General features: G+C 37.0%; 1 protein-coding gene across 1 annotated transcript; it reads right to left on the bottom strand.

Annotated features, from left to right (window-relative positions):
* Positions 1 to 986: 986 nt before the first annotated feature.
* rack1 (receptor for activated C kinase 1) lies at positions 987 to 8,425 on the bottom strand. Its single transcript, XM_039774668.1, has 8 exons — positions 8,210 to 8,425; positions 7,522 to 7,693; positions 4,754 to 4,901; positions 3,371 to 3,466; positions 2,790 to 2,900; positions 1,814 to 1,954; positions 1,401 to 1,511; positions 987 to 1,117 (listed from the first exon to the last, which is right to left on the bottom strand). The coding sequence occupies exons 1-8, from the start codon at positions 8,316 to 8,318 to the stop codon at positions 1,052 to 1,054; spliced, it is 954 nt and encodes a 317-aa protein (XP_039630602.1). The 5' UTR covers positions 8,319 to 8,425; the 3' UTR covers positions 987 to 1,051.
* Between the last annotated feature and the right edge of the window lie 3,499 nt (positions 8,426 to 11,924).

The raw sequence follows: 11,924 nt of genomic DNA, 5'->3' as shown, positions 1-11,924 counted from the left end.
ATTACATCAGCCAGAGAAATTTTACCCCCAGGGGGAAAAAAAAAAAAACACCACCCTCAAATTCCAGCACATTTACATGTGGTACCAAATGGGTCACCACACATCTAATCATGTTCTGGAAAAGAATTACTAAAATGAGCTAGTGTCAATTGAATTTGCACAGGATACAATGTGCAAAAATTAATGTGCAGACCACCCCACAGCAGACAGGACAAAATGTCAACTGCATACGGCCAACCGTTTAATAAAGAGAGGCCATTGTGGATGAACAAAAAGGAAGAACTTTGCAGAAAACAACATTAGGCCAAGAGGTTTTTTTTTTAAAAAAAAAATAAATAAAATAAATAAATGCTCAGAAGTGCTTGATAATAAAGCTGGCAAACATTTGGAAATCTCATAATTCAAGTCATAAGAACGACACAATTTGGCTTCTATTATAAAATGTATACCAAACAGAAATACAGCTCCTAGGGGCACAGTTAGTTTGATAAGAGATCTTACAAGTGTCTGACAATAGCTGTTAAAAATCCCAGAAAACAGCATAGACTGAAATTTAAACATTACAGAATTAAGTAGATGCAAATACGCACAAGCCACACACTGCTTTTGTTTAGCCCTTTGTTATCAGATGCTACTCTGTCCTAAACTGTTGTTTAACAAGTTTGGTGTGCATTTCAGGGGGTTTGTTATATATTTGAGCTTCTGTAAAAAGCTAATTTCACCACACATCCATTTTTCTGCAAAAGTTTTTTGTATTGTAAGAGATGACAGCAATTTAAACATCTCAAATTACCAAAACAAATCCCAAATGCATCCAAGTATAATTGGTACCAGATAGCCAGCCCCCAAACTATGTATTTAACCAGAGGACAATTTTAAAAATGTGAATTTTACAACCACACTGAATTCACAAAACCAGCAAACAAATGGCTTGCGTCAAGTGTTTAATCATGACATTTATTCAAGTCAAATAAAAACACTCAAAACACTTTCAAATGTATTTTATTCAAAGCTCTAAAGTCTTTACAGTTAGCAATGGTCACAGAACAAATTATCGGGTTCCAATGGTAACCTGCCACACTCTGATGAGGTTGTCTGTGTAGCCAGCAAACAGGGTCTGTTGGGAGAAAAAAAAATTTAGTCTTCCAAGTGTGACTCAAGTGTAGAAAAACAGTATACCAACAGATTTAAAGGACGGACAAATTCTTAGAAATTAAAATGTAACGGAAGTTTAAACCCTTTTTAAGCAGCGATAGGTTTTAAACTGTATTAATATCCCCCTCATATTTGCAGGACTTGTCATCACTGTAAGTCAGATTTTATGTGAATAAAACTAATCACCAGGGGATAGAGAGATGCTTACATTTTCATAATTGTACATAATCTAATCAAGAACATACCTGTCCATCAGCAGACCAGGCCAAAGAAGTGCACTGTGGAGGCTCAGCCTTGCTGCTTGTGCTGATCACCTCCTGCCTCAACTCATCAACAATAATCTTGCCTTCCAGATCCTTCAATGCACAAATTTGGAAAACAGAATTACTTGCAAATTGTCAGAATCAGTCACTTTTCCAAACTACAACTAACAGATTACACTATAAATAAGATTGGCTCAGAAACAGCCTCTTTATCATCAATCCACAGTACAGATGGCATAAAAAGGTTTCATCACAGCTTCAATCATAGATGCATCATTTGCTAAATTTGAACAATTCAAAAAGTGCTTACAGTATTTAAGACTAAAAATTACCATTTATAAAGTATTATACTCAAAAACGAACCTAAGACAGCAGTTCAGTTAAATGTAACTCACCCAGATTTTAATACTTGGGCCAGTTGCAGCACAGAGCCAATATCTGTTGGGGCTGAAGCAAAGTGCATTGATTGTATCACCACCATCCAGAGTATACAGATGTTTGCCTTCATTCAAATCCCAAAGCATAGCCTGGCCATCCTTTAAAGTGAAAAGGAAATTATGCATGAATCAGAGTTGATTTTTGTGTTATTGTAGCTTTGCACTGAGGACACACATTTTTAATAAACTAAATTTTCACCACCAAGTTATGCAATGTTCTTTTCTCTGCAAATAGTAAACTGCAGTGGAAATAGAAAACAAAATGTAACCCTTGAGGCAAGTGTGGACATTTGCAGTGTAATGGACTGTGTCTAGGTGTTGTTCCTGCCTTGCATCTGATGACTGCAGACACAGACATCAGCTGCCCCATGATCTTGCCCTGGATAAGCAGGTTACCAAAAAAATGAATGAATTCATTCTTAAAACATTTCTATACCAAAATGGTGCGTGGTTGGGCAAGGGGTGACACTAAAATTTAAGGAAGGTGGAGCTTTCTTTGTAGTGTATTCTATTCAGCTTTCCACCCATTAGTTTGACATTTCAGTTTCAATATGTGCTTTGCGATGCATAGTGTTCTGTAGTATTAAAGGTCAGCTAATGTTTTTCCATTGCATGTCTTAGCTTTTTCGTCCCGGTAGCTGTAAATGTAATTTAGACAAGTAACTCAACTCCCGAAAGTTCATTTTCAAAAATTCTATACTACTAACTTTCCTCTGAAACACATTTTAATAAAAGATGGGATAGACTAGCTGATAAAAGCAACAGTACATAGGATTATGCATGAACACAAGTGGCACACTAGAAAGCAGTGGATTTAAAGATACCCTCACCACGTATACTTTTGCACAAAATAAAAAAAAAAAAGTAAACCACATCTTGACCAGCTTTCCAAATTTCAAGAATTTAATAAATACTACTACAGTAGTTAACCAACCTTGCCACCAGAAGCACACAGGGAACCATCAGGGGACACCGTAACAGTGTTCAGATATCCAGTATGACCAATATGGTTTGTTTTCAGCTTGCAGTTAGCCAGATTCCACACCTAAACAGGGATACAAAGTGGTACATTTGAACACATCTTTTTGTTGGGAACAGCATCTGATGCCAGATTATGTGCCACATCATACAAAGTTATTTGTTTTCCTGTGTGACATCCCATCAGAATTGCAGGACTTGTCATCAATGATTATCAGATGATAGGACCACAATTTCTCATCACAGGGAGGGGAAAAAAAAAAAAACAAACCTTTTCTTTGAACGTACTCCCTAAATCACCCTTAAATTTGAAAGCATACACTCACACACACCACATATACATATATACATATATATATATATATATACACACACTTCTAAAATAAACTATTAATGTTAATTGTTTTATAAAATTTTTTTTTATGTGATCTTTTATTTGAAGCATGACTGTACATATGAAAGTATTAAAGCAAATCTATTGTACAATGTAAACATACTGAATGAAGCACTTTAAGGAATAACTCACTAGGCTCATACCTTGACCATCTTATCCCATCCACAAGACACAATAATGGGATTGCTGCTGTTTGGAGAGAAGCGGACACATGAAACCCATTCGGTGTGGCTTTCATCCTAGAGAGGAGTGAGTAAACAGAAGTACAAGGGATATTTAATTCTTTAAAAAAAAAAAAAAAAAAAAAAGTAGGTCACATGTCTCCATCATATTTATGAATGTTTACATCAGATAGTTAATTCAGATGATAGGACCATAAATATTTAATCACTTGGCTTGACATGTGGCTTCATTTATACCAAACAAATTTTACAAAGTGTTTAGAGTTAAGGCAGCAAAAGAAACAAGTATGCCTAAAGCAGAAATCCCTACTTTTGTGGCTTTCAAAGACGACATTTGCTAAAAATCAAGATGGGGAAAACTGAAAGATCAAGATGACCCTAAAAAAAGTGGGATTTAGTGTAACAGCACTAAAGTAACTACAGAAAAAATATTAAAAAGATTACCAAAGAACCAGGAGCTTTCCAAGTTCCCAAGACTACAGATCAATAAAGCTTCCTAGGCTTCATTTAAAACAGACCACACATTGTCTTTATTAATTTAAAAATGGCCTGATATACAATAAACTAGGATTAAGACAGTAATCCAAATACTACATTTAACTGAATGGTTTGCTCTTGTCCTGCCTTCTGTCACAAGTTCTAAGTCCACATCAGGACACATCTGCACTTTAATGAAACAAACGAGAATGGAAGAGTGGGGATTTTCCACTTTGCAAATCAAGCCCACATGCAAAAATGGTTCTCCCCTTTGGTGAAATGAGAATGAATGTGCAGGTTGAGGTGGCTTCCCAGTTCCTGAAAAGTTTACAGATAGAAATGGGAATACTGTGCATTGCTTTTGATCTCTTAGGCAACCCACCTGCACAACCAAGGATAACCCCCCACAAACAAATGTGCGTCACAACCTAGAGATTTAGAAGCCCTGTGCTACCAGATACCTGAACACTTAAAGAAATGAAAAAAAAAATGACCAATAAGTAGCAATGACCCTTAAGTTTCCAATTTCTCAGAAAAGTAAATACACATTGGCAGGATTCAAAAAAGTGTAGGAGCAAAACATCTGCCAATGGAAAGAGTACATTCAAACACCACATTTCTTATAATTAGGCTTGTTCCTTCACGAAAAGCTCACTGTTCACAGTTCTCTCATATCCTATGCATTACAGCCCACACTTCATGCATTTTATTAGTTAAATTAGCATTTTAAATTTTTCAAATTTTCATCCAAGATTTCCCCCAATGAATACTTCACAATTAATGCATATGAAATTTAAATCTAAACATTCCAGAAGTCACATTAACTCTAATATTAAAGTTACTTAAAAACATGAAATACCCTATTACCTGAATTGTGTACTTGCAAACACCAAGTGTGTTCCAAAGCTTAATGGTCTTGTCTCGTGAGCCAGATACAATCTGACGGTTGTCAGCAGAGAAGGCAACACTTAGAACATCCTTAGTATGACCGACAAAGCGGCGGGTTGTTGTGCCTCTACAAATAGAGGGGGAAAAAAAAATTACACCCTATGCACAATTTCATTTTTTTGCCAAAACACTAATAGAAATGAATTTGCACTGTTATGTTCTGGAAAGGCCTCTGTAGACAAACACCTCCTTTAAATTAACAAACAATAAATGAATGTTTTTTTTTTCAAAAATGGATTACTCAACAAGCATAACTAATAAAGTTAATGTTATGTGAGACAACTTGGAAACCAAGCAAGGGCAGTTTCATTGGTATTCTGATATAATCTTAAATTGTCAAGTTTGATTTAATGATACATTTTATTCACAAAGTTAGCATTGTTGTGACGAATTAAAATAAAAAGGGAAGATTTGGAAAAATCGAAGCATCAGGAGTTGGACAACTTGAAATTTAAGAATTCAACTTGTCCATTACTCATCCCAAGTATCATTAACCAACTAATGTCCTATTCATTCACTAGAACACTATCACAACAACAAATGATTTTTCTGAAAAAACTGATTTGAGAGGTTTGCTGGTATAAAAGCAGCTTTAAATAATCTGTGTAAATGCAAATACCCTAAATTATTTTGGTATTCCATATCAAACCATACTTTTGTTGATACAATAAAAATAGACACACTCAAACTAAATTTTACATATACGATATTGGGGTGGTAGATGAACGTTTTTAGTTTTAACCTAAATCACACCAAATAGCCTCTATGTCTGATCACTATTCAAGGAGTGGATGTGAAGGTGCTCCTACAAGAACTTGGGGGTCGACATAAGTGACAGGTTGGAATGGTTTTAGAACACAGATGAACTATAAAAATGGGCAGAGCAGGCTAATTTTCCTTAAGAGGCTGCATTCCTTTAAAGTGACATCCTTTGCATCTTCGAAAACTGATGGTCAGTGCGATTTTCTACCCTGTTGTGTGCTGGGCCGCTAACATCATGTCAAGAGAGGCCCACTGAATCAACAAACTAAAAGGCCAAACTCTGTTATAGGACGCACTTTAGACACCCAGAGATAGAAGCAAAGGAAAGAAAACAGTGCAATTATAAACAATGCTGCACATCTGCTCTCTGACCCACCAACATTTAGGACTTTCAGCCAACAACTTGTTCAGCAGAAGTGTGTCAAGACATGCTACGAGGGCTTCATTATACCAACAGCAATATGTTTGCATAATGTTTCACGGTGACTGCAATAGCCAAGTCAGAACTTCTTACTTTACAGTCAATCCAGTGTGTGTGAAAATTTACTCATCTATTTACTATTGCATTTATTTAAAGAGCTTCTGTAAAAAGCTAAAATTTCCACCCGAGGACTAATGAAGTTCTATGTAATAAGAGACCAATACTTAATTTAAGACCAGGAAACCAAAAGAAGTACTTCAATCTTTGTGTGCCCCAGGAATTACTGTTTTGAAGCCCCCATATTCTAGCAAAAAAATGACAGCACATCATGTGTTATTAAAACAATGAACATACCCTTTAACCACCACAAAACAGCACTATTTTCTTAACTGCAGCACTAAGCTGGGAATCTCAGGCAAAGAAAGGCTAAGCCATTAATAATTGTCCATTTGTCCCAGAGAATATATCTGCATACCAGGACTTTTCCACAATTAATGTGCGCGCAGACTGGATTCCTTGGGTACGCAAATAAAATATATTGTTAAAAAAAATAAATCACTGAATATAAAATAATGCTATATCCAGCCCCTAAACTGCACTAAAGACACAAAAGAAAGAAAAAAGTTCAGGAAACTGTGCAGGAAAGCCAAATTAAATTGCCCTGATAGGTTTTAGTTATTTCTCTTTACTCCTCATTTGAGGAAACTGTGTGGATTGGACTGACATCAGGCCTCAAATTTTACATTTTTTTGCTCAGACACTTTTATTCAAACTTTATTTTTTTTTTATTCCGTAGACCCTCCCCATTTAAAACTGAAAATGACATACTCACTTTGTATGAGGAAACGCATTTAAAACTAAATCTAACCAAAAACTAATGTGAATTAAGTCATGCAACTAATACAGAACCTGGGCGAGATATGGAGAACTGTAATTTTATTACCCAACTCAAGGATTTTCACTCACAGATTGGTAGGGGGAGAGTCTCTGCAGGTTTTTTTGCCTTTCAATATTAACTGAGGCCAGTGAAGACAACGGGAAACAATTTAAAACCCAAATGTAGTTGCTTAACACTAAACAAGGCAATTAAGGGGTCTGAATTGTAGCAAGAGTTATGAAGCACAAAAAAACAAATTAACAGCAAATAGTAAGGCCCTATTTAAGAAACTGGTTGAAGTAAAAACCTGCAGGACAATAAGGAAAGGATCCAAAGTAAATAAAACTGTCTTGGAGAAATGCAAGCACCAACATGGGATATAGTTAAACAACAAGTTTCATTACCAGCAAAGGACAACCTTCAAATTAGGAAACTGGTTGGAACACAACCCTATTGCCACTGTAGCCTTCCAGGATCATCAGCCTACCCAAACAAGTCTGGAGGAGTGGATTTGTCTCCAATGTTATTAAACTTTTGTGACAAATGAAAAAATTACCTTAGTACACACTACATTGATAAAATTACATGTTAACTCCCAACACTCAAATCATGCATCAGGACACTTACGTGGTGAGATCCCAGAGTCTCAGCGTTCCATCCCATGATCCAGACAGAGCAAACTGCCCATCTGAGGAGATGACCACATCACTAACAAAGTGGGAGTGACCACGAAGGGCACGCTGGGGGATGCCATAATTCGTCTCGTCTCTTGTTAGCTTCCACATGATAATCGACTTGTCTAAATCATAAAAAAAGCAGCAAAAATCCGTAGTACATGCATTTACATAGATCCTAAGATACATATTTTTACAATTAGAAGTTGATATTCTTCCACACCCCTTAAGTTATCACATCATCTGAAATATCCAACTGAATGCAAGATGTACCATGCCAAGTTAATGTCACATGATCAAGAAATTTTACCCTCAGAGTTGTGCCCGATAAAAGCACCTACACATGTATGCAGTTATAAACGAACTAGACCCATCAAACCCAACATCCTATTACACGTTGTGAAGAAAAGCATGACTGAACGTGTCAGCCGGCCATTGTTACTCCAACTGTTGTTCAGGCAGAAACCCAATAATCGTCACAAAGCACGGAGCAAAATAATTTATATAAAATACTTCGGTGAATACTTGGATACTAACAAATACTTAAACGTAAGCATTTTTTGACAAAAAAAATTCCGTTTTAAGGCAAAGCTGTCAACATGCACCAAACAGAAATGGCAGAGGCCTATAAATGGAGTTACCTCTGGACGCCGAGAGAATCATGTCGGGAAACTGCGGCGTAGTGGCAATCTGGGTGACCCATCCATTGTGGCCCTTAAGGGTCCCCCTTACTGTCATCTGCTCAGTCATTTTGGTGAGTGTAGTCGCTGCCTTAGCAGGAAGATGGAGAAGGATTAAACGCTGAGGTGGCACCCACCCTGCTCTACTGAGCGGCAGGCACAGGGAAAGGAAGAACTTACCCGGAAGCAGAACTCATAAAGGGTCGCGCTGCACTTCGCGCGCGCGCGCTTGCGGGAACGTCGATACGCAAACGCACCGTGCGTTCATTGTACTGGCATTGTGGGTAAAAAATAAAGTCCGACAGGGAGGTACGGTAATTCGAGTTTGAATTATTGACAAAAAAATAAGATTTAGATATAGAAGTCACTTGTGGTTTAAATTGGGGACATGTTTTAAGATTACGAATATACATTGTATAGTAATAGGAAAGTATTTATCAGAATATATGAGCGGTAATTAGCATGGCATGTCTCAGTACGGTTAATTCAAATAAAGATGAAGGCATTCCTCTGAAAACAAACTTTAAGCGAAAAAAAGAACTAAACAATTAAATATATACATAAGAAAAGAGCTATATGAGATTGATAGAATTTGACCAGATGACTATAAGATGCGAAAATGTGACAAGAGATTGCAGTTACGGTATTTTTCAGTGAAGGAAATATGTTAATTTTACTTTTTAAAATACAACTTGACTCAAAAATATCAGGACATTAAAAAGCGGTCTTGTTCATCTTCTACAGTAAATAAAAATGTGGTACAGTCACTTGAAAAACTGCCCATGTAAGCAATCTTTATACGTATCCATTTTTCTTTAGTGAGTCCAGAAAACAACAGAGTAAATACAAAGAAAAAGAAAATGATACTCTTTTAATCTCATTTCAACAAGCACCGCCAAATAATAGTCTTATTAATTATTAGGACAGAAATAAACCATTAACATTTTTTAAATCAATTCCTTTAGATGTGGGAGACACAGGAAACTTCAGCTACTTAGCTTGTAAATAGTGTAAAATTTCAAATGAAAAATTTTTCATTGAATTTTGATTTTGTACATCATAAAAAGCTAGGCCCTGAACATTATTTTATCAGTTACTAATTACAGTCAAGTTTGAATTTCTTTACATCGGTTTGCTTAGCAGATGCTTTTCTCCAAGGTGATTTACAAAGGTGGTCAACCTAATCAAGTAAACATCTCTTTGGGGCACTGTGTAGTAACACATGTTACAAAAATGACCATCGTGTGTGAGGAGTTTAGAGCAAAATACAAGCACGTTGAAAAACCTATCAGTTATACAAAAATTCACAAAACAAACAAATCTTCAAGTGCTTCTTAAACATACTGAGGAAGAAATTCACAAGTTCGAATGAAGGTGAGCACCTTGTTCCAACAGCTAGGTGCTACACATGAAAAGAGTCTGGAAAGAGATTTGATACCACAGAGCTGACTTCACCAGACATTGTTCATCAGCAGACATGAATTGCCAGAAAGGAGCTTAGGACCTCACAAATGCATATACTGTATATACTGTACTGTACATATATATGTACAAAGGTGCATCTCAATAAATTAGAATATCATCGAAATGTTAATGTGTTTCAGTAATTCAATTCGAAAAGTGAAATTCATATATTATGTATATTTATTACACACAGAATGATATATTTCAAGTGTTTATTTCTTTTCATTTTGCTGATTATGGCCTACAGGTAATGAAAACTCAAAATTCAGTTTCTCAAAAAATTAGAATATTACATAACACCAATAAAAAAAAGATTCTTAATACAGAAATGTTGGCCTACTAAAAAGCATCTCCATGTACGCACTCAATACTTGGTCAAAGCTCCTTTTGCAAGAATAACTCTTATCAATGCGGTGTGGCATGAAGGCGATAAGTCTGTGGCACTGCTGAGGTGTTATGGAAACCCAGGATGCTTTGATTGCGGCCTTCAGTTTGTCTGCATTGATGGCTCTGGTGTCTCTCATCTTCCTCTTGATAGATTCTCTGTGGGGTTTAGGTCAGATGAGTTTGCTGGCCAATCAAGCACAGTAATGCCACGGTCATTAAACCAGGTATTGGTACTTTTGGCAGTATGGGCAGGTGCCAAGTCCTGATGGAAAATGAAATCAGCATCTCCATAATGCTTGTCAGCAGAGGGAAGCATGAAGTGCTGTAAAATTTCTTTGTAGATGGCTGCGTTGACTTTGGACTTGATGAAACACAGTGGACCGACACCAGCAGATGACATGTCTCCCCAATATCATCACTGACTATGGAAACTTCACACTGGACCTCAAGCAACTTGATTTCTGTGCCTCTCCACTCTTCCTCCAGACTATGGGACCTTGATTTCCAAATGAATGCAAAATTGAAAAGAGCAATTTGGACCACTAAGCTGTTAACAGTCTGGTCCATTTTCTTCTTCACCCCGGGAAAGACACTTCTAATGTTGTCTCTGGTTCAGGAGTTGCTCGACATAAGGAATCCTATGACGGTTGTAGCCCATGTCACCGATACGTCTGTGTGTGGTGGGTCTTGAAGAACTTACTCCAGCTGCAATACACTCCTTGTAACGCTCCACCAAATTCTCGAATGGGCTGTGCTTCATTCACAATCCTCTCAAGACGGTGGTTATCCCTGTTGCTTGTGCACCTTTTTCTGCCAAACTTTTTCCGTCTACTCAACTTTCCATTAGTATGTTTGGATACAGCACTCTGAACAGCCAGTGTCTTTAGCAGTGGGTTAGCAGTCTTCCCTGATGGTGTGGCCTACTGAACCAGACTGAGAGACAATTTAAAGGCTCAGGACCCCTTTGCAGGTGTTTTGGGGTAATTAGCTGAGTGGAGTGAGACACCGTCAGTCTACAATATTGAGATTTTTCATAATATTCTAATTTTCTGAGATACTGAATTTTGGGTTTTCATTAGCTATAAGCCATAATCACTAAAATGAAAAGAAATAAACACTTGAAATATATCACTCCGTGTATAAGTAATCTATATAATATGAGTTTCACTTTTTTAATTGAATTACTGAAATAAATTAAGTTTTCGATGATATCGTAATTTATTGAGATGTACCAGTAAATATATACTCTCTATATATAAAATCCTGAGCCTAAAGCTACAACCATTTTGTTCAACAATTTTATGTGATGTTTTTGTGTCACATTTTTTGTCACGCTTTAAATCGGGCTTATTTCAAAACCTACATATATATGTCTGGTATCTTTCTTTTCAGAACTTATTGAACTTTAATGTGACGCTGTTAGATTTTCAGATTCTTACTCTGTTTCTAATTTAAAAACTAAAAAATATCAAGAAATCATGTCCTGCGACTTTGTGCCAAGAAATGTAACCATGCCCGGGGCCGGAAATAAAAGACAAAAGTGTAGCACAGCTGCTGTACAGTCTTTTAACTGTTCGAAGTGCCGTGCAAGATGCAGATCACGTGGCACGGCAGCAGCAGCAATCCAGCAGCTGATCGAGCAAAGAGGAGGTAAAAAAAAAATATTTGTTTCCCATTGTATCACCATTTAAGTGGGGATTTTGGAGAAGCGACCGCGTCTCCTTGGGGTGCATTCATCCCCTCCTCTTCACAGCGTGAGTGGCAGAGATGCGAAGTGGCTGGCATGTAGCGCAGGCCCGCAGGAGTTGGCTAACGAAGTGAGCAG

This window comes from Polypterus senegalus, chromosome 13 (assembly GCF_016835505.1).
Source record: "Polypterus senegalus isolate Bchr_013 chromosome 13, ASM1683550v1, whole genome shotgun sequence".
In the NCBI taxonomy this organism is placed as follows: Eukaryota; Metazoa; Chordata; class Cladistia; order Polypteriformes; family Polypteridae; genus Polypterus; species Polypterus senegalus.
This window is presented reverse-complemented; position numbering and strand designations above follow the sequence as displayed.

What these genes read in the sequence shown, in the direction of transcription:
- rack1 (XM_039774668.1), bottom strand. Translation starts at nt 8,318, where the DNA reads ATGACTGAGCAGATGACAGTAAGGGGGACCCTTAAGGGCCACAATGGA. An exon ending in AGACTCTGGGATCTCACCAC is followed by an intron (nt 4,902 to 7,521) that starts GTAAGTGTCCTG and finishes CTCTATTTGTAG; the next exon opens with AGGCACAACAACCCGCCGCT. An exon ending in GCCCAAGTATTAAAATCTGG is followed by an intron (nt 1,512 to 1,813) that starts GTGAGTTACATT and finishes TGTGCATTGAAG; the next exon opens with GATCTGGAAGGCAAGATTAT.